The 22,905-nt window shown below is 50.4% G+C and overlaps 1 protein-coding gene across 1 annotated transcript in view; it reads left to right on the top strand.

The window, feature by feature from the left end:
• The first annotated feature begins 1,428 nt into the window (after positions 1–1,428).
• The window catches only part of GALNT2 (polypeptide N-acetylgalactosaminyltransferase 2), a 190,229-nt gene continuing 168,752 nt past the window's right edge, over positions 1,429–22,905 (top strand). Inside the window, exon 1 of the mRNA XM_041747614.1 lies at positions 1,429–1,691. Within this exon, the coding sequence (XP_041603548.1) occupies positions 1,566–1,691 (126 nt within the window). The 5' untranslated portion in view covers positions 1,429–1,565. The remainder of the gene's footprint in view (positions 1,692–22,905) is intronic.

Raw genomic sequence — 22,905 nt, forward strand, 5'->3', positions numbered from 1 at the left:
TTTATTTCTGTAGGATCTTTAATTTGCCCTTTGTACTTCCTTCTTTCCCTTCTCTGCTAGGCCTCCAAAGGGCATTACCCTCTCTTTATTTATTTGACTTCTCCCAGAAGCAAGGCTTCTTCAAGGCTGCCACCTCCTGTCCCATTCTCTTTCAAACCTCTTCCCTGTTAAGTACCTGACCTGTGTTCAGTTTTAGTTTTTGGTGTTGGACTTTCTCTTTGTAGAGGCTTTAAGCCGGGACTTCACTTAAGTCCTTGGCAGCAGTGCAAGGAGCGCTGCTGGAATCGGATGTCTTTTCTTTCTTCTACTTAAGAAGTAATTAGAAGTTCAGTTCCCGGCATTCCCTCTCCTAGTGGTGCTGAAGGCTTGTTTGTGTTTGTATTTTGGTGAGTAGAGCTTCAGATTCAGGCAGCTGCCTTATCCTGCAGACGGGGAAGCTCCTGAAATCGCGTTCGAAACAACCAGCGCCAAGTAACAGTTCCTTCTGTCTTAGGAGCACGGGGAAACTTTGCGTGTGGCAAGGGCATCGTCAAGGTTACAGAGATCTGTTACAAGACAGATGTATTTTCCCGAGATGTTTACGTGCTAACTCTTCTTTCTTCTCTTAAGAAAGCAACACATTCAAAGGAAAAGATCGAAAAAAAAAAATACGTTGCATCCCTTCTTCCTCTGTCGCGTTTCTTAACAACAAAATAAAACAAAAACAATCCTGCTACTGAGGGCTGCCCATTCTCGGAAAAACGTTCCCTTGACCGCTCGCCTTCTCCCCGTGGGCCCCCACCTCTGACTAAATAAATACATACAATTGGCAACCGGGGACCAGGGATGTTCTGCTGCGAGATTAGAAAGAAAACTGCAGCGAGCGGGGCGAAGTCGGGTCCAGCAGGCGGGTCTGCAGCAAGGCGCGCAGGCGGGCCGGCGGGCAGGGCGAGCGCGGGGCGGTCCCCAGGCCCGGGAGCGGGGCGCCCACGGCCTCCTCGGCGGGCCCCGGCGGCCCCGGGGCGTGTGCACGTGTGTGTGCGCACGTGCGCGCGCTCCGCCGGGCCGGGCCGGGCCGGGCCGGGCCGCGCCGCCACCTGTCACTCACGGGGGCGGCGGGGCCGCGGCGGGGAGGACGCCGAGGGGCGGGGCGGACGCCGAGGGGCGGGGCGGACGCCGAGGGGCGGGGCGGGGCGGGGCGGGGCCGGGGCCGGGCCCGCGGACGCCCTCCCGCCCGAGCCCCGCGTGCTGCCGCCATGGAGACGCGGCAGTCCCCTCCTCCTGCCCGCGTCCCGGCCCCCGCAGCCGCCGCCGATTGGTCGCCCTTTGCTCCCTGACCCGCTCGCCGCCTCCGAGGCCGCCGCTTCCTGCTCGGGCGCCGCGCCGCGCTCCCGGCCCGGGGCGGAGCTCGGGCGCCGGGCGCGCGCCGCCTTCGCCGCCGCCGAGCAGCCGCCCGCGCCGGAGGAGGAGCCGCCGCCGCGCCCTTCCCCTTCCTCCGCTCCTCCCCCGGCCCGCTCCCCGCCCGCGCCGGCCCCAGGCAGCACTCGCGAGCAGCGGCGGCCGCGGCCGGCGGCCGAGAGGGGAGAATGCGGCGGCGCTCGCGGATGCTGCTCTGCTTCGCCTTCCTGTGGGTGCTGGGCATCGCCTACTACATGTACTCGGGGGGCGGCTCCGCGCTGGCCGCGGGCGCGGGCGGCGGCGCCGGCAGGAAGGTGAGTGGGGCGCCCTGCCCGGGCCCGGCTCCCCGGCTCCCCGGCTCCCCTTCCCCTTCCCCTTCCCCCGCCAGCCCCGCCAGCCCCGCCCGCGCCGACGCGCCCCCTGCCCCGCTGCGGACCCCGCGCCGGGACGAGGCGCGCCGGGCGCCGACGCGGGCTCGCGCCCCTCCGGCTCCCCTCCCCCGGCCTCCCAGCCGGGCCCCCGGGGCAGGGGCGCAGGGGCGCAGGGGCGCGGGGGCGCAGCGGCCCCTCGGCGCTCGGCCGGCCCGGGAGGCGGCGGCCCTGCCGGACCCCGGACGCCTTCCCCGGCGCCCCCGGCCGGTCCGTGCGCGTCCTCCTGTGTAGACGTGCCCCTCTCTGCTCCGCGTAATTGAGTTGAGTCTGGTCCGGCCGCCGGGAGCCCCGTCCCCTGCGGTGGGAAGTTTAGCGGTGGGGGTGTTGGGACACCCAGAAGGGGGTGGGGGGAGGCGGGGAGGCGCTGCCTTTCCGGAGTGTCCTGTGCGGGGGGGGGGGGGGGAGTCCAAGTTTCTTTCCAGCCCTTTGGTACAAGCCGCTGCAGATCCTCACCCCTTTCCCGCTTGTCACCGCGCGGCGGGAGTTGGGGGGCAGCTCGGGGTCTCATCGCCCTGGGGCGGCGGCGGGGGGTGCAGCCAGCGGGTGCCGGACGCAAGGGGCTCCCTGGGCGGGGGAGAGCCGAGGGCCCGCGCGCCCCTGCGCCCGGAGTGGGGCCGGCCGCGGACACCCCCGACTTCCCCCTCGGTCGCGGCTCTGGGCTCTGGGCTCTGGGCTCTGGGCTCTGGGCTCTGGGCTCAGGCCAGCTCGGCCCGACCCTCCTGGCCCCGCCTGGCCCGGGCGCCCTGCGCGTGCCTCTCCCAGCCCGGCTGCCTGGTTACGCGGGGATGGTCCCTGTCCTATGGGCGTGCTTTGAGCAGGCTCCCAGGGGCCGAGGGGGGGCCCCGGGACCGCACCAGCCCCCCGGACAGCCAGGCGTTTTCGGGAGGAAGGGGGCGGCCAGGGAAGCCCGACGGCGGGGTCCCGCGCCCGCGCCCGCGCCCGCGCCCGCTGCCCCCGGAGGGCTTTGGCTGCGCACATGCCGCCGGCGGGGTCGTGGCGCTGAGTGGGCCAGAGGCTTTGGAAGCAGCGCTGTCTTTCCCAGGGTCCTGTAACCCTCGTCACTGTGGCGTTCAGTGTCACCGCGAGCCCAGGAAATTCTGAGTTCGTGGAGCTGGACGGAGGGTTGGGCTGGAACTAGGCGATGGTGCTCTCAAACAGGCCAGACGGGACCGACTGCACATGAACAGACTTTTTAGCCTTAAAGTCAGACAGGTGAAGTCAACGCTGAGGTTTGGTCGCTTCTGAGGTTTCCCCCCTTGTTTGTGTCATTGATTCACTGATTCATTCATTCTCACCTGAAGGCATTATTAGATGGAGGTAGGTATCTTGTTTGAGTCTTGGGAAATTGCATGGGTTTGCTTTATCCGGAGGGAACAGAAATGGAAAGTCTTTCCATGTGCTGAATTGGCCTAGCTTAGTTCTGCGCCAACAGGGTGCTCTTAGCCCAATTTCTTTTTCTTTTTTTAATGCAGAGAACTGCTGTAGATGTACCTGAAGTCTCTTGTTTATTCCTGAATGGTGAAGAGCAGTACATCCAGTAGGAGCACTGCAGCCCTTTAAAAACTATGCTCATGTTAAACTGAAATTCTTTTCAAAACTTTGCTTTGCAATAAACTAGGCCTTGGCAGCTCTGCAAGGTCTGGTATGCTGGTGGGACCTGGCAAAGCCTTCTGCCTTTCGTGCAAAAGAAAAACAAACAAATAAGCCACACTGCTATTTCTCTTTCCTTGGGTTTAGTACTTTCCTTAGTACCTGTGATTAGAAACAGCAACAGTGTGTCCTTAGCATCCAGAGAGGCTGCTTTCTCCCTGGTGGCCTTCAGCCGCTGGTTTTTGAGGGGTATCCTTAATTGAAAGAAAAAAACCCAAGAACTCTTTGTGATCTAGTGGCAATGGGAAGGTATGGAGATCAGGTAGGAAAAAAATGTGTGGGAAATGAACAATTATACATGGATTGGTGATTTGGGATTCTATTCTTTCTGTCAACGAACCATAAAATTTAATCCTAGCCCTTAGAATGGTTTAGTGATTTGTCAGTTGAGGAAGAGGTGTGTAAATGCAATAGCTTTTGAAATCACAGCAAAAGACTCATTAACTTAGGGTTGTGGATGCTGGTATAAAAGTCGAAGCTGTGAGACCATTCTGGAGGGCCTGAATAGAACCCCGCTGTCCTGAATTTCCTAATCTAGAGTGTAAAACTGGGTAGTCTTCCTTCCTCCTGAATTGTTTCCATGGATTTAAAGACTAAAGAGTCTTCAAATTTAGTTCATCCTTATGATGAAAGGAAATCTGTTGGGTTTGGGGGGTGGGGGTCTTGCAAAGTATGGACTTAAAAAAGATCATGTGGTATGCAAGTGAAGGCAGAATGTAAATAATAGCTATAGTTCTTTAGATGCAAGTGGAATTAATGTTTCTTCTCTTGATTCATACTATGCTATAATAAGTCAAGGCTCTTGTTCTGTATTTAGCACGTTTCGCTCTGCCCTGATGTTTTTCACGGGGTACCAGGCTTCAGTATTAGGCTTTGGGGGATTGTCTGACGGGAGCCTGCCTGGTGTTTCTGCTGCTTCAGCACCCCTGCCCGGGCTTGTCGCTGTGTGCCCTGCCTGTTAAATAACTGATCTCAGGACTGTTATTCTCCATTTGGCAAAACCCACAAAGTCAACTCACCTCAGATTGCAGATCTAATACAGTGAACAGGAACAGGTGCTCAAAAGCAATCTGGGCATCGCAGCACCATTTGGGACTCAATGCTGAGGTTCAGGGTGGGTAGTCAATCAGTTTATGCATAATGTTTAAAATTATACCATTTACACATGTATAGATCTCTGCACTCCTCCCATAGTGTGCTTCCCCCCCCCCCCCCAAATTGATGATCTGCACTTCAATGATGCCTTTCCTTCAAACATCTTAAATGCTTTACAATTTTAATCATGTTAAGTCTCCCCAGGCCTTGGCAGGTTGGCAGTGGATAGAGCTATAGAAGAGAAGAAGGGATTTCTGTTGCAGTGAGCCTGCCTCTGGGTAAAGTGTGGCCGTTGAGGATGGAAAGGGAATGGTTTCCCAGTTTGTGAAGAATGATCTCTACCAAAAGAGAGCATGTCCAGCCTGAGATCCCTTGTCTGTGCTGCTCACATTCTCGGGAGGTAGGGGAGAGTGTTAGCTGAAGGACGTGACCAAGGCCTGGGCATCCTGTTCACTTCCCATCCTTCCTTGATGAGTGGATGAACTGCTGCAGCCCTCGCTTTGGGGGTTCGAGGGTGGAGGGCTGGGGGGGGGGTATTCTTGTAGGAGGCATTTGCAGGGAGGAGGGAGTGGTGAGAGACCTTACTTGGTTGGAGTGTGGCACGTGTATAGGGGAACAGTGGGGTATGAAATTGGAGAAGGAGGTGGGGACTGGGCCGAAGAGGGCTTCACATGCCAAGCTGACTCATTGATTCTCAGTTTGGTCTATCAGGGAAACAGTCATGTTTTTTGAGCTGGGTTATGGACATTCACAGGAAGAGGAATGGCATGAATCCGTTTATTGGCACTGAGTGACGTTAGCTCTCTACCACTTCTGCTTAGTGACCTTTAGTAATTCACTCTCTGACCCTCAGTTTTTCATCTTTACAGTGGCGATAATCATTTTCACCTTATGCCAGAGAGCTAAATGCCATTAGTAGGTGTTGAGAAATAGTAGATGCTGAATAAATGGTTTTGGGGCTGGGGGTGGTGATAAAGAACAAGTAAAAAGCCACAATACTCCTTGAAAAAGCCGAATATTGAACCAGGAATCTGCAGTGTCTTCTTGCTCTCTGGAAAATCGTTGATGTTTTTATTTTTTCTTTAGCTTTCATCCATTCCTCTGAGATTGATTTGTTTGGTTTATTTGGGCTTGTTCTAAAGAACCTTGAATGACATTAAGGACTGCCTTTGGGGGACGCAGTCCGGACTCGCCAGCTCTCTCGTGCCTAGCTGCGGTATAGGAGTGGGGTCCCCACCTGTTGGCAGCCAGCAGGCAAGCTGGATGGAGGGCACATCTTTCTCTGGCGATTGTGTGAACAGAGTGTGTGATAAACGTGCCCTTCAGTGGAGACTTCCTGTGGCAAGGAAGCCAGCCTGCTCCATTCCCCACCTACGATCTGGGCTCCCCTCTGTCTCTGCAGCCTTGCTTCTCCTGGCGGGAGGGGAGCTATGACTGCTCTCGACTGAGTGGTTTGAGGTGGAACATGAAGCTGCCATGTGCTTTGATGGGTGTCAGTAGATATGTGAGTCTGTGGGTGTATGTGCAGGAGGGGACCCATACTACACCTCGCCACCTATAATCAGTTTGGAGTTTAAAGAAATTCCATTTGAAATGAGAGTTTGAAGCTGAGGCAGGGAGGGCAGCAGAGGGGGGGAAAAACACTATCGCCAGAGAATCTGACAAATGGCACTGTAATATAAACTTTTCTCTAAAGAAAATCAAGTTTCCCTGTTCCCAAGTTATGTTGTGGCTGCCTCCGGGTGCTCAAACATAATGGAAACAGATTGTGACTGATAAACAGTGCCAAAGTAATGAGCGCTTCCCTTAACCCTCTAGCAAAAATGGAAAAGAAGTGGCTGTACCCAGTACAGAGTAGGGTCAGCTTGCTCAGGCTGTCAAACCTTGAGGTAGGGTTAAGGAGACCCAACTGGTAGAGGTTGTACGTGGCCTTCAGGCCCTCTGTAAATCTCTCCAACATACCTCCTCATGCGTGGTGGGTTTCCTATTTGGATCAGAGGAAGAGGTAATCAAGAGGTGGTCAGGAAAATGACTGGGCATGTACGCATTTATATTTATATCTCTATATGCATATAATATTTTGTTTCTGCCATTCATGTTTTTCAGATCTTTGGGGAGTGGGAAGTAAGTTTGGGAGGATGTCGATTTCAAAGCAGGCAATGCTATGCTGCCTACCTTCTAGCAAATCCGAGGCAGTTGGCTTAGTGGAAGGAGGAGGTGGTGGTAGTGGTGTTGGTGGTGGTGATGGTGATGAGGGTGAGGCTGAGACTGCCTGGGGCAGAGACACAGGCACACACAGGAGTTCACTTTGAGGTTCTGGCTGAGATCCCAGGAAGGACTCAGGGTATTCCTGGGGAAAAAAAAAGAAAATCAATGCAGCCTCCTAGCTGGCCCAGCAGAATTCGAGGGATGAGAAAAGTAGCCAAACCTGGCCAAATCCACTCCCTGCTTTTGTTCTTCTGCATTTCTCCTTGTGAATCCTCTTCTGGAAGGTTTGCATGGATGGGATGATGCTGAGACATATAAGCTGGGTGGATGTCCAAATGGAAACACACCCATACAGTGATGCCACACAGATTAAAATAGGGGGATGCTTCCATACTGGTTGGTAAGTAAATGTCACTCCTAAGACTCTGAATGATTCCCAGCCCCTGGCTATCCTGGTCTCTTCCCTTGGGAATCCCTTCACCATGATCAGCAACCAAAGAATTGAAAGCTGCCACTGCAGGGGCCTTTTGTACCCTACCTCTGTATCCACATCACAGTGATACATAAACATGCTGAGTATCACTCATGTAAGTGTGCCGCTTGGATCCAAGGAAGCGTTGGCCTGGTCTCACTTCTCTGACCTGAAGGGTCATCTTTCCCCTTGAGGGTGTGTTTGAGTCTCTGCTACTGGGGACCCTTGTTCCCCTCTTGTTGTCTTGGATCCTTGCCTCCAGACTGCCTTTTTGGTGAAGTTTTTGAAGGCAGACCTCCTTCTGGTGGTACTTCCACAAGCAAACCCACCTGAGAGGGTTTTAGGAAAGGCTGGGCCTGGTAAGGAATGTCCCCCTTCTTTGAGAGTTTAGATTGAATGTGTTGGAGGGAGTACTCCTGTGGACACTCATGCCTGCGTGTTGGAGGGAGCCCTCCTATGGACACTCATGCCCGCAGAGTGGAACCAGACTTTGTCTCTTAGCTGGTGTGAAGGTTCTCTAGCCTTCAGCCATGTGCTTGACCTTAAGGATTGGTTCCATGGCAGGAGGTACCAGGAGGACCTGTCTGGTTTACCTGTCTACTCAGGAGAGCCTCCTCCACCTTTCTCCTTTCTGATCATGGGACCATTTCTAGGAAATAAAAAACCAGACTCGGGGGCACCTGGGTGGCTTCATGGTCGAGCATCTGCCATTGGCTCAGGTCGTGATTCCGGGATCGAGTCCTGCATCGGGCTCCCTGTAGGGAGCCTACTTTTCCCTCTGCCAATGTCTCTGCCTCTCTCTCTCTCTCTCTTTCTCTCTCTCTTTCCTAAATAAATAAAATCTTAAAAAAAAAAAACCCCAAAAACCAGACTCAAGGAGCCAACAAGGCCTTCCCTGGTGGAGCATGTCACCCTCACCCCTGGTCCCTTGGCCTAGGCAGGTAGATCTCTGCTCCTGCCCTCACTCTGCCTCTTGGAGCATAGAGTGAGACACTTGGCATTTTTGCATTTCGTCATGTCCGGGATTACAGGCCTGGGAAACATGTCGTTTTATACACATTGGGTTTCTTAGCAGGCTGGAATGTAGAAGGCAGTGATTCATTGGGGCTGGGTCTGAGAAAACCAAAAACGGTCACATAGAATCTCACTCCCGGGCCTAAATTGAAACAGCTCTGCCAGGCTTTGGGAATTCTGTGCCGTGAGCCCCACGTGTTACAGGAGCTGGCTGTTGTGAAGCAGTGGCTGAGGGGTGGCTGTCTGGGGACGTGGAATGGGCCTGTCACTGTGGCCCACAGTGGGCATCAAAGCTGCCTTGGGCCGCCTGCCTGGGCAAACTCTCCTCTGTCTCCTCGGCCTCTGCCCTCCCCAGGGTCTCTCGGGCCCTGAGTGCTGGTTACCCGATCCTGCCGGGGTAGCTGTTTGTGGCCTGGGGATTCTTTGCGGGGAGGAATGGTCAGTCTGGCTGGGACGGAGTTACTGACTTTCCAGAACCCCAAACTGGACATGTGTTTTGTCAGGGTCCTTGTGGGGTGTGATCACCCCCAATCAGGGTTGCTCAGGCTTGACCTGGTTGACATTTGGAGACAGATAATCTTTGTTGTGCGGGGCTACACTGCGTATCATCTGGTGTTTAGTGGCTTCCGTGGCCTTGACCCCACATGTGACAACCAATAGCGTCTTGAGGCACTGCCAAGTGTCACCTGGAGGACAGAGACGTCCCTCATTGAGAGCCACTGCTGTGTCTATGTTAACTTTCATTTCTTTTCTCTCTGTGACTTTAATGGTTAGATCCTAGCAGAACAGGATGGCCTCTTTGTGTGGTCAGGGGTGGAACCCCTGGGCAAGGGTTTTAATCTAATAAACACTTAGGCTGTTAGCACCCACTGTGTGCCAGGCCATGTCCTAATGCTGCTCTGTCAGTATGAACTCAGTGACTCCTCCTGATAGCCCCTTCGGTTCTGTCATTTTACTGATGGAGCCTGAAGCACAGAGAGGGGGAGTGACTTTCCCAAGGTGGCGGAGCTGGTGGATGGCTGACCCAGAGTCGTCTGCTGGGAGGAATCTCCCGGGGCCTCGGGGGGTGGTGGGCTTTGTGGCAGCTCAGGGCTTGGAAGGTGTCTGGCGGCCAGCAGCGTGGCATGTGGCTTGCTGTCGGGAGCCGGCCTTGCCGTGCTCTTGGCATGCCCTCATCCTGCTGCCCCTTGTCAGAGCATTCCTGGAAGTCATTTTGGAGCACTCATAGTAATGCTTTGATGGTAGTGTCAGTCTGTTTTGCTTTCTTCATTTTTTAACCTTTTGCGCTGTGAGAGGTTTTGTGTGTTCTCCATCTGCCATCTATCTGCCTGTCCTGAAGACGACCGTCCCCAGCTGCCCCTCTGGCAGGAGCAGAAGTCAAAACAGGCTCTGGTCCCTTTAATTCATCCTTTCAGTGAGTATTTCTTTAACATCTAGTGTGTGACAGGCACTATTTGGGTGCTTGGGAACGTGGCAGGACCATAACAGGCAGGATCCCTGTCCTCATGGAACTTTGATTTTAGTGGGGAGCTAGACGAAACCCGGGATAGGTAAGTAGCCGCTGCAGTGTGAAGAAAGGTGCCAAGTACAGAGGGAGGGGATAGGGACCGAGTGGGGGTCCAGCTCACTGGAGAAGTGAGCTTTGAGCCAAAACTGGAAGCAGATGAATGTTTGGGACTCACTTCGCTTCACACGCAAGCAATGGTTTTAGCTGTGTCCTGTCTTCATGATGCCTCCTTTTGCTGACTTTTGCCAAATAAATGAGCTAGTTTTTTACCTCTGAAGATTGATGCCTTTGGTTTGTCATAGGTGGGGTTTCCTGTGTGGCGTGGGAACCTTGGGTCTTCTTGTTCCCGTGGAGCCTTGGGCCACGTGTACCCATCCTAGGGAGAATGGTACGCCTGCTCCCATGCCCCTGTGTTCCACTTTGGACCTGGGGCTGCTTTATGTGCCTGCAGGTTAGTTTGCTCATCAACTCAGTAAAATGTGCCTTTGGAACAATCTCGTTGCTTGATTCCTGGGCTGATCTCTATGAGATGCTAAGTTGGACCTGGGAAGCATGCATTGTCCATTGTTGAGTACACTGTTAGATGGCATTGAACATTGATAGAATGCTTTCCACGCATGTTATCACTTAACAAGAAATCCTTGTGGTCCCTGCACACCTGTTCCAGCGCAGGATTTCCACTGTGATGTAATCTCTGGGAGTTGCTATGGGCGATGGGGCTTGTTGATTCCTGCAGGAAAACCAGCCTGTAGGAAACCAGAGGTCAGAAGCCTCCCTGATGCCCAGGCCTTGGAGAGGTTGTGCTTGGCAACATGGCCTACGTTGATGCTCTGCAATCTGTAGTATTTGTGGGAAATAAAATGGACGTGTGACTTCATTACCTACAGCTGTTGTAGGGAGGTGGCATGGTAGGAAACTGCAGATTCTCCTGGTTCTCAAGTGGGAGCATCCAGTTGCTTTTCAGAGAAAATGTTGGCATTTATGAGGGATCTTAGGTCCTTAATGGGGGTTATGCATGATGCCACCAGTTGTTTCTGGATGAAACAACTGGAATATTTGCATGGCAGCAAAGGAAAGGTAATTTTAAAGACTTTCAGACTTAAGAGCATTTGGGATGGTTTCTTTGACTCTGCTTCTTCAGAGGCCAGTGAAGGAGTGAACTCCTCTAGAAGCTCTAGAAGGATGACACACTTCAATGGAAGGGTCTAAGCTGAATCACCTGGGATTGCTGAGCAGTTGATGGAAATTAGAGGTCTGCCTTTGGGAAATGCCCATAAACTAATACTCTGTTATCAGGCTGTGGCAAGTGGCAGTGCCTCTTGTGCATGGGGATGCCCAAGGCTGTCCTTGATGATGGGCCGATTGGCCAGCGTGGGAGGCTTCAAGTGTCATTATCTTGCCGCTTTCCACCTCAGGGGCTCTCCCACTGACCAAGATTTTGAGCTTTTGCTGTGACCTTCACGTGGCTCACCTTCTTTTCCTCTTTTCACTGTCCCTGCCCACTTCTGTTCCTTCCCTCTTCCCTCGTGTGGACAAGCTCACCCACTTGTTTTTCTTGCTCCTCACTTTTGATAATCTCTGATTTTCCCCTTCATATAGAATACCTCTTTTGATCAAATCTAAGATGCCATTATTCATAAAACCACCACTTTATGTACCAGTAGGCAAGGAAAAAACACTGTTCATTGAACTGTGATACATGGTTTCTTTATCAGTTAACACTTTTATTTGTCTACTTATTTAAAGAGCTCTTTTAGACTTAATTAGACATTGATTTTTCCATATATCACTCTTGTACGCAGATAAAAAGGAAAATACACATGAAGTGTAGGGGTAAGGTGTTCCTAAAACTTTTCCAGTGTCTAGTTTTTGACCCCAAGATATTTGTGCCAATTTTCCTCAAAGTCATCTGTGCCACCAAGACCTTTGGTGATGCAGCATTAAAAAAAATCAATGAAAGCACTAAAAGCTCTTGGTTCTGGGCTTTTAATGTAGCTTGGCAGTTATGTAGAGTTAGCCAGTTTTTTACTCATTTGGGAATATTTCCTGATTCCCCAATTCACCATCTACTTCTCCACTTGATTTGGTTTCTAAGGACTGTGAGAGCTTTATTGTTGTTTCTGGGATTTTCTTCCAGGCCACTGACATGCATCGTGTAGACTTTGCTGCTAGTCTGTTGTATGTTTGACCATGTGCTGGTAATGACCTAATTCTCAGGATCTGTATAAACAGAAGTTTACTTCCTTTTATTTATTTATTTATTATTATTTTTTTACTTTTTATTTTTGAGAGGTGAACAGTGATGAGCACGAACCCACTCAAACACTTTTGGAGCATTCTCTATTTACAAATTACCCTGTTGAATTCTGGGATCTGCAGAAGTGAGCAAGATACTCTGTCTTCCTTCATGGAGCTCAGGATCACTGAACAAACCAACTAGGGAAAGACCTAAAAAGAAAAAAAAAATTAGAAGTAAGTCAAATAGGGACTGAATAGTAGATGAAATATAAAGCATCACTATTAATTTTATTAGTGGAGTCTTGGGGTTGTTTTTTGAAAATCCTAATCTTTTGTAAATCCAATCTTAAGTGTTTATGGATGCAATAGATACCATGTCTGGAGGGAAAATTATGGGAGAATAAGATAGGGCTATGTGTTATTGAATTTGGCTGATGGTTACCTGGGGTCCATCCTACTATTTTATTTTTGTGTACTTTTGAAAATTTCATTAATGTTTTTAAAAAGAAATTTACAGTTGTTCATAGCTACAACTAGCAAACCGGGTGAAAACTAATATTTTTTAAAAAGCAACTTGAAGGCTTAGTGATAGAGTCAGTGGAAGGTTTCTGCTCTCAGTTTCCAGCATGTGCATCACAGGGAAGGTTCTACCAAGCAATGCCCCAACACCTGCTGAGTGTCTTACAGTTTGGTCGGATTCAGATACAGTCTGCCCAGAGACAGCACCAGGTCCCGCAGGGTAAAGGCTCAGTCCTATGAGATTCTCCTCCACTTCTGACGCCGGAGTTGCAGGCCCAGGTTGTCCCCTGTGCTTCTGACTGACTGGCTGTAAATCAGAGGTTACCATCCCCCTTTTCTTGGGTTTAATTAGTTTGCTAGAGCAGCTCACAGAATTCAAGAAGCCTGTTTACTGACTAGATTACTGGTTTATTACAAAGAACATCAAAGGATATGAAGGAACAGCCAGAGGAAGAGATACGCAGGGCACAGTCCCAAACAAAGAAGCTTCTGTCCTCATGGAATTTGGGGCCTGGCATGGTGGCATAAGGAAGCATTCTGGTTCTCCAACCTGGAAGCTCTCCGTACCCCCTCCTTTAGGGTTTTTGTTACAAAGGCATGACTGATCAAATCGTTGGCCATTGGTAATTTATTCAGTCTTTTCCTCCTCAGCCACCCTCAGAAATCAGGGGATGGAAAGTTCCAGCCCTCTAGTCCTGTGGTTGGTTCCCCTGGTGCTTTTCAAAAGTCACCTCATTAACATAACCCCAGTTGTGGGAGGGGGCTTGTTATAAATTAGGAGACACTTCTTTCACCTTTCTGGCTGTAAGGAGTTTTCAGGAACAGAAGACGAGAGACTAAAGTATTATGAGAAAAGATGCTCCCTTTGCTCCCAGGAAATTCAAGGGTTTGGGGAATCATGAGCCAGGAACTGTGGATGAAATTTGAATTTCTTGTAAATCACAGTATCATAGTTAGCAAAGACATAATCAGCCTTGTGTATCCTCTGTAATTTAGGAATGTTTAGTGGTGATTCTTCCAAAGGATGCTTCAGGGTTGCCTAAGATCTTGGAATTGTCACCCGTATAACAAGGAAAATATTCTTATGTTTGATACCATTTCTTTTATGAAAATTATTTAGGCCCGCCTGGGTGGTTCAGTTAAGTGTCTGCGGTCAGCTCAGGCAGGTCCTGATGTCTTGGGATCAAGCCCATGTTGTCTGGCTCCTTGCTCAGTGGGGAGTCTGCTTCTCCCTGTGTCTCTGCCCTTCCCCTATTCATGCTTGCTTGTGTTCTCTCTCTCTCAGATAAATAAAATCTTTAAAAAAAAATTATTTAAACTCCCTAGGAGATGGCTAATTTTGGTGATCATTTTGATGATAGAGTGTCAGTTTAGGGTGTTCTTTGAGTTTGCTTACACCTAACCAGCCTGCTCGGTGGCCCAGAGACCCTGTCACCCACCTGAGTTTGGTGGGTTATTATATTATGTTGACTCCATCCTTCTCATTTGACAGGAGTGAGTAGGCAGACAGCACGTTTCTATGTTTAGTCCTTCTGCCAGCTTTTCCACTCATCCTGGGCAGTTTGCTTGTTGCAATAAACAGTCCATTAGTGGGAGCTGTGGATGATTTGGGAAGCCAGGGTGGGAGACCTTTAATAAATACACATTATTCCCTTTTGTTTCTCCAGCAGGATATTATTGCTAACACCTCATATTTTACATCAGATTTGTAAATGAGCGACTTGTGACAAGTGAATGATAATGCATGTTTTCTGGAAGGTATAATTCTATAATTCCTAGTACTTCAAATTTGTATCAGCCTTGTCACAGAGATGCCCAAAACAGTTTTAGAGACAGTGCTCGTTTCTTTCATTTCTCTGTGCCCAGAACAACATCAGGAGCTGGTTTTCTTCCCGCACTTATGCATGTGGTTTTCCGCGGGCCCCAAGGTGGTGAACTTGCCCCCCAGGTCACATGGTAGCAGTGTCGTGGCTGGAATTGTCACGGTCCCCCAGCTAAGATACGGCTTTGGAGAAAGTCAGCTGTGGCTGTCCTGGTCTTAGAGCTGCAGTCAGGGACAAGTCACAAACAGGCTTCTTGTGTATGAACGCAGAGCTACAGCTGCAGGCCTGGAAGGTGCTGATTGCTGGGGCTGGGGATCATCTCGGTAACCTTTTTCAGTGAGAGCTGCTCGTGTGTGGGAGTTGGCAGTGAGCTGGGAGGGGGAGCGGCCTGGGTTCTTAGGAGATCGGAGCACCAGCCTGAGGGTGGGTGTGCAGGCCTCAGAGACGGTGGGGCCTCCTGTGGAGCATCCCCGCGTGAGGGCCGCGGAGGCTTGTCTCCTGGCCACATTGCACTGGCCCCAGAATGGGATTTCTGATGATGCCATCCGTCTAGTTTTTCATGCAAGCGCTAGAAAGCGCTGGTGTCCTAACCACCTGTGTCATAGGTATCTTGAAGCAGAGCTCTCCTCAGGACTGTGAGACTTTATTTTAGGTTTCAGCAGAGGGTAGGAGGCCTCTGTGCAGGGCTAGAGTGGGTTCAGGGTCTGAGCTGCCCATAGAGTGGAGTCTTGGTGACCCAGGTTCTGTGTGTGATGAGGGATGACTTCTGGGCACCGGTAGCTCAGCCTGCTTGGTGTCCGGAGGGGTACTGAGTGTCTGGAGGAGGACTGAGTCTCGCGGGGGTTGCCAGGACAGCTCAGTAAATCCATGTTGGAGCCTCGGGAAATGGTCTTGCAGAGCCCAGAGAGATTGTGCAGAGAAGTTATCTGTGGGCAGTTGGCTCTGGGGCGACACGCCTGAGGGGACATGTGGCACGGCGACCTTAGGCCTGGGTTGGATGTCTGGCTTTTCCAGTTAGCTGTGGAAACTCAGGCAAGTTACCTAACTCCTCTGTTCCTCCGTTCCCTCATTTATGTAGCTCATCAGATTGTTCAGTGAAGAATAAGTCCGAATGGGGCCTGGAACTTACGTGCTAAGTGCCCCTAGCTGCTGGTGCTGACACAAACTCTTGGGCTGGTAGGGTGGCAGGTGCTGGCACCCCGAGCTGGCTGGGGCTGTCCACCGTGGCTGGCTTTCACCAGCCTGGGGCTTCTGTGCCCACTGGAGCTGGCCTCCCTCTGCCGTGGTTAAGCAGAAGAGCCTCCTTTCCCAGAGAGCCCCTCCACCTCCACGGGCCTGGCCTGGAACCTTCACCGTGGAAGGAGGGTGAGGCCGGGAGGGATTCCCACAGATCTTGCTCCTTCTCCAGCGTGGAGGCTGAGCCCGGGGCGGCGGGGTGAGCGGGGCAAGGGCCCCGGGGGGCCAGTGCGGGCTCTGGGGGCCGCGGCAGGCCCCTTCTCCCGCACGTGGTTACCAAGAGCTTATTTCCCACTTTTACCCCTTAATCTCTCATCTTTGCAAATTACACCAGGATGTGGTTTTTAACTCTGTGACTGTATAATTAATTTTTTAACTCTAATTGGCAATTGGTTCGTTCAATATCTTGAGCTGTTATTATCCGAATGCAACGTGTTATTTGAAAACTTTTCCACAAGGTTTTAATTAGTAAACGTTCTTTTAGTTTCATTAGTTCAGTTTCTGACCTGCTTTTGAAACTGTAGGTGAGTGACAAGTGGAAGACAAATTAATAATCGTGGCAATGAAACAAAGTCCCCCACCCCGGGAGGGCCCAGGACTAGTTCTGTCAATTAGCACGGTGTTCGTGTGGTTTCTCTGATGCCTCTAATTAAGACAATTTATGACTAGATTGTAGATTAATAGATACACTGTGTGATGATTTTAAGAAGTATGATCTATACAAAATTCCGGATGTTTGGTTATGATAACTCAAAGATCCTGGCTCTGGCGGCAGGCCCACATTCAGATGCTGCTGGTATTTTGATTGGCCTCCATTTCCTCATCCATAAAAAGGGTTTTTGGAAATTCCTGAGCTGCTGGTGTGGTGCTGACCAGTTTAGTGAGGGCCTACTTTTATTTTTACTGGCACGTGTGCTCACCCTCCTTTCTTGCAGATGCTCCTTGGTGCCGGCTCTGGGCTTCTCCCATAGACGAGGGGGCTTGCTTGGAGGGAGACACCCTAGTGGGTGGTGATGTCATGGTATGACTCACTGGACTAGAAATGACATCAGGTGCAGAACCCCCGATGGTGGAAACTTTCCCTCCCTTTGTGGTTTGGCTCCCTTTCTTGGGCCCCACGAAATCGCGTGGATCTAAGGAGGGCCCCATTTATAATGGAAGCTGTGGTGCTGAGCGAAGCTAGAAGTGTCACATTTGGGTTACATTTTTAAGGTTCCGTGATTGGTCAAAGTGCTGTGTGGATCCCAGGGGCGTGAGAACAAAGCAGACTTAATGGATTAATGGCCTGAGGGAGTGAGCTGATGGGATGGCAATTTCATGGGTGTCTGACTTTAAGCCCTGCCTTCACAGTCCACGACGTTCAGGCTGGTCAGCTCGGGCCTCTGGAGCTGGCGCACCCTTGGAGATCCACCCGTGCTCTGTCGGCCCCCGAGGTGGGCTCTCCTCGTCCCTCCTCCTCAGGGCTGAGCTGGGGGAGAGTCTGGCTTAGGGACCTTCCACAGGGTCTGCAGTACTTACTTGTTTCAAGAAGGGAGTGTCGAGCTGTGAGAAGACAAGTCCTGGCTCTGGAGGTCCGCACACAGAGAAATAGGGAACCAGCCCTTGCCCATCGTAACGCTCAGGAAGGCCTGTGCATGGAACATACCCATTTAAGTGCTAATTAGGCAGCTGGGATGATGGAGCCGGGGAGCCAGGCTAAGAGATGACCTTTAAAGGTTGTCTGCAGCCCTCTGATACAGCACATTGAGATGTTTCAAGATATAGAATTCCGGTTCTAAGGCGTTGCTCTTTCCCTTAAAGAGGCTGTCTGGGCTGTTAAATGGTGCCCAGGGAGTTTAGGAGATGGACAACATTCAGCATTTAGTTTCTTGTGGGGGGTAATGGGGGGGGACGGGACACACTGTGTTTGTGCTCCGTGTCTCTGGAATGATTCGGACCAACATTACCTGTGTGTGTATGAAGTGTTGAGGATCCCCCTGGGCATTTCTTAGGCCTTCCCCCAAGAAGGAGCCCCACTGCCCTGTCCTCTGATCTGTGTGCAAGTAGAGGGAAGTGGTGGCCAGGACAAAGGAGGAAAGCGACTGGGTCGGGTGTTGGTCTGAGCTCTTCTCACCAGCCCCGAACGCTGGGCTGTGTGCCCTTGGGGGAGAAGGTCTGCAGCCCCAGACTCCTGCTAGTCCAGCAGATAGCAAGCCTATCTGGGTCCAAGGCTGTCCAGTCTCCCTGGGTCCTTAACTGTGTGCTGGTATTGACACCCAGGACCTCCCCAGCCTGCTGAGCCATGCCATATAATATTTGAATGCCTGCATCCTACAGGCTGTGAGCTGGCTGTGAGGGCTGGCATGTGCTTAGCTACTCCCCTTCTCTGCCCTTCTCCCTCCTAGGGAGATGCATTAACAACCATGGTGTGTTGACACTGAGGGAGGCTTTGGGGAATGAGGGCCCTGTGGGCTTGGGAATCTGCATTCTGGGAGAGGTGCAGGTTGAAGGCCACCAAAACGGTACTGGATAGCCCTACATGGTGCTCCAAGGGGACTCACATAACCAGCAGAGAGGACTGAAGGGGGGACATTTGGGGAAGAACTGATGACTGGAAGGATCCAGCCATGAGGACGTGGTGGAAGGGATGGAGAGGAATCATGTGCAAAGGTCCTGAGGCCAGTCAGTTTGATGTGATTGGGCAATTAAAAGCAAAAAGAAGGCTGGTGAATGGAAGCACAGTGGGCAAGGGAGGCACCAGGTCGGTAAGCACTTAGGAATTTATTCGTGTGTGTCATTGGGTTCCCTGAGTATGCACCCAACACACAGTTGGTGCTCTGTGACCATTGGTCAGTGAGATGAGTCTCAGACTGCTGGGGTCACTGTGATGAGAATGGCTGCAAGCCCAGACTCTGTGGAGGGTCTGCTGCTTGGTAAACATGCCATGCTATTACAGCACATGCTGGCCCCTGCCCCCACCCTCCCCTGGGCTTTCTCCCTGCCGGGTGACCCAGCCCTTCTGTTACAAGTCATTTGCCCCTTTATGCACTGTCTCTGGTCTGTAACAGTTGTGGTCTGGCAGACATGGTCAAGGTGGGGAGTCACCATCCTTTCTGGGTGTGAATCTGGCTTTTCCTCAAGTGCAGTGCATCCTAGAGCGTTTTTTCCTCCAGAAATGCTGCATTGCTCTTGCAGCCAAACAGGCCCCAGCTGTATCTGTGTGCTATTAAATCACTGGGCCTTAATCAGTGGGGGTGCCGCTTTACCTCGTCTGAGGAGCGCACGGAGACCACGCCAGGATGCTGAAGGAGAGGAGAGAGAGATAATGAACAATAAAATTATCAATTGTTTTTAAACCCTCTTAGTTCCTTCTAGCTGTATTTAGCAAAGTTTTTCCATTGTGAACTCTCCTTCCACCAATTCATCAAATCATAAAACTGCTCTGCACATGGATGGTAATCTGGAGGCAGTCACCTAGGTTAAAATAGTCTCTGGGTGGACACGCTGATAGGCTAGGGATTAGGCATCCATTGTTCTCTTATTCATTACATTTCTGAGTTTTGGGAGCTACCTCTGACTTCTTATTGTAATGCTCTGTGCCTTCGATGGCCACTTATAAAATAAAACTGTGTCTAAATAAATAAATAAAACTTGATAATACTACTGACTTCTGGTATAGAGGATGGGAGGTTTAGGGCATCGGACAGATAGGGTGGAGGTGGATGTGTGTTGTGAAATGTGGGGGCCACTGAGTCGGCACACGGCCTGGTCACACCTCAGTCAGTGCCCCTGAGGTCGTCGGACACTGTTTGCCAAAGGGGCAGACCCTTCTGGAGCATTTGTTGGGATGCCTGGAGCAATTTGTGAAGTGTATGGAGCCAACCCACCAAGGTAAGGGAGGAATGCGGGTGCCACGGGAAGTGTGCTGAGCCACAGGGCAGAGTTCTGTCCGCCTTTGTGCAATGTAGAGACCCAACAACAGGATTTTACTCCAGGACTTGGCATGCTTAGAAACCGAGAAAATTCTGTCCTCCATTATTTTCAGTGTTTGGAGGTACGGAATAATGAGACCCCAGGGATGGCATCTGAAGTCATTTGAGCAAGAATTTAGAATGGATAGTGATAATTAATGATACCTGCGCATCTCTCTGCCCTGTGCCGAGGAGTGGTTAATTCACTTTTAAACAACTGGTGGGTGAATGGGGTGTGGGTGGCTGGAATATTGCCCGTGTCAAGGGAAGAGGGCGAACGGGGGTTGGGGGGGAGCAAGCCTGGAGGGAGACTGTCCTGCAGCACAGCTGGCTCCCCTTTGGAGGTTGGAGCTTCCTGTCTCTGACCTATTTGGGGGTGTTCTCCTTGCCTGGGGAGGAAAACAGCTGCAAAGTGAGTTCTTTGTGTGCCAAGGGCATTGATTTCCCTCTTTGCTTCTTATTCCTCCTCCTCAATTACAACCCCTTCCGCCCGCCCGCCCGCCACCCAGGACATAATTTCTGTAGAAATGAGGATCCAATTGCAGACTGAATCTCCTGCATGGGAGCCCTAGGAGCAGTTAATAACTTATGATTAATAACATGGATTTAGGGCACAACACTTTCTCCCCAGCTGTGTGTTGGCCATGCTGCTTGTGCTTTTGGGGAACCCTGAGAGTGTGTATGGAGAGGTGGTGTGGGCAGCTTTGGGCTTCGGAATCATCATCTGGGTCCAGTCTAAGCCCTTCTTACTGCTGTCTGTCCCTGGGCAGGCACCTTCCTTAAGTCTCTGTCACCTCCCCCTGTAAGATGGAAATAACAAGACCTCTTTTGTTCCAAGGATTAAGTGAGATGTCTGTCAAGCACTTAGTATAAACCTGTGCCCCAGCATGTAGGTAGAAAGTGCTCAATATAGTGTGTGTGTGTTGTTAACTCAGCTCTCAGTCATTTTCTGTCTGCAGCTACAGACACATGTACTCATACACTTGTGTGTACACACACATGCAGCCACACACTCCCACAACTTTGCTTCTTCCTGGCTGAAAAGGTGTGTATGTCATTTCATTAGAAATGCGAGGTTACTTTGCGTAGGTTGCGTACTTTTTTGTCTACTACAGGGAGAAACGTACTTTACCAGGGAAGGTGGAAATGAAGATCCTGGTTTGAAGCTGGCTTCTGTCCCCTTCTTTCACGTGGCAGGCTCCGAGCAAGCATCTGGCACAGCCCCTTCAAAACCTGTACACAGTGTACCTGGAGAGGAGGGGACGTGGCCTATTAGGACATGCATAGTGTCCGTATTTTAAGAGCTGCCTCATCTGAGGACCAGTACTAACTAGTAATTTCACTAAGGCAATATATGTGGAGTGAAGGAATTTGTCCATTGATTGCACTTGATTTGCTGGCTTGAAATGAAATTTCGAGGACTGCAGTAGCCTTGGACTCTGTTATCTTCTTGATTCTCCCCACCCCCCCTTGCTTTTCCCCTGTGTCTTTTAATTGGTTTTCCTTGCAGCTTATTACATCTTTATCTTTCATACCCGCCCACCCTGCAAACTGTTGTCCAGTGTTTCTCAATCTGGCCACACAGGAGGAACACCTGGGGGGATTTAAAAGTACAGGCACCCAGTCACTACCCCAGACCAATTAAATTGGAATGTTGGGCCATAGGGCTGAAGAATGTTTTAGAAGAAGCTCCCCACTCTTGATTTACATGCAGTCAGGTTTGGAAACGGTGGTCAGGTAGGTTAATTACTGAGAGTTTCCATCTTTGGCCATAATTGCTAAACATCATGGAGTCCTTGTATATATGTTTGGTCAGTTTTGTGGACTTTGAGTTGGTTCTTCTCTGTGGGGTGCTTGATTTAGAGTTGAATATTGATGAGCATATAATGGATTGCCCATTGGATTACTGAATGAGGCTCTTAGTTATAACTAGTTATTCTGGAATCTCCAAGAAGCTTGCTGTTTACAATAGAAAATAATGATCAAAAGATACCAAAGTGACAGTTTAGAGCTTAAAGAAAATGTAACTTTTCTTATAGACTCTGGACTGAGTGATACAGGGAGTAGGGTATTCAGTCATTGAGCAATCATGGGTTCTATTTTTGTGTATTTTTTTATTCTGGATTTGGTGGTTTTTGTTGTTGTGTTTATGGGTTTTTGTTTTTGTTTTTGTTTTGAGGAGGGAGGTTTGACCCCATAATGTTGAGTGTCAGTGACCATGTGGTTGTAAATCTCCAGAAAAAAATCATTCTAGACAACCTATTATGGATCATGTACCCGCTGATTGGGAGTGTTGGGAACTTTTACATGATTAGAGGACACTGACATTTGTCGTTAGGCTGCCTGTTAGCCATTTATCTTCTGGGGGGGATATAAACAAAGCTGTCTGTCCCAGTCTGACCTGGAATTGGTGAGTGCTACTAAGCACTCTGCACAGCAGCCTGGCTGCTTCCCCTCCACAGTCTCACACATGCCCATTTGAACTGAAGGTAGAGGACCTTCCAGTAGCACTTCTGTCCTTGTCTCCCTATTGTTATCAACTCAGGATGATTTACTTTGTGTTGAGAAGCTGAGTTGGGAGGGAAGGGGAGGAGGTCCCCATGGTTCTGAGGTTTCTGAAATCTATGAACATCGGCTGATTTCTCTGTTGAAGGATAAACTGGCTAGAATTTAGGAATGCCATGAATGGGTTTATCCATGGGGAGGTTGAAGTTTTGCATCTGTTTTCTTTATTCTGCACAGGTGTGTGTGTGTGTGTGTGTGTGTGTGTAACCAATTTGTAGAAACAGTTGAGACTTCAGTTATTGTCTTTAGAATACCTGATAAATTTCCCAATGTGTAAATCACATGTGGTCAAACACACAGTTAAAATAACAGAAGCCACCAAGCTGTGTCAGAGCTTTGAGAGAGGAATTGACACAGGTCTGGGGTCTCACTCTGGGTTTTACAGGTTTTGAAACTCAATTTGATTAGTTCACCTTGGAATTTATCAATCAAAGGTTGGGGTTTCCATGAATCAGGGTTGTAAAATTTTGATAAATAAGATTGACAGTTTATTAACTGATGACGAGAACCATGCTGTTGTAAGAAGGCTCCTAGGGGCTCATGTAATCAGGAAACCACAACACTGCTGGGGGAGCAGCTATGTTTTCTGTAGGCTTATTTTCCTCTGCCTATGAAGCTTGATGAATTGGCCTTCACCATTCTGGGGATATTTCTGTATATAGAATCAATACCCTCTCCCTAAGGTGGCAGTGGAGACTCATTTTTCACAAAAACCCAGTGTACAATTTATGAAAGTATTATCTTAGCCCCAAATCCTTCCAGACTCTGCTCTGTGATACCCAAGCTAGTACTCTGCATGCCAGCTCATTTCTGCTCTTGC

Source organism: Vulpes lagopus, chromosome 3 (assembly GCF_018345385.1).
Source record: "Vulpes lagopus strain Blue_001 chromosome 3, ASM1834538v1, whole genome shotgun sequence".
Lineage (NCBI taxonomy): Eukaryota > Metazoa > Chordata > Mammalia > Carnivora > Canidae > Vulpes > Vulpes lagopus.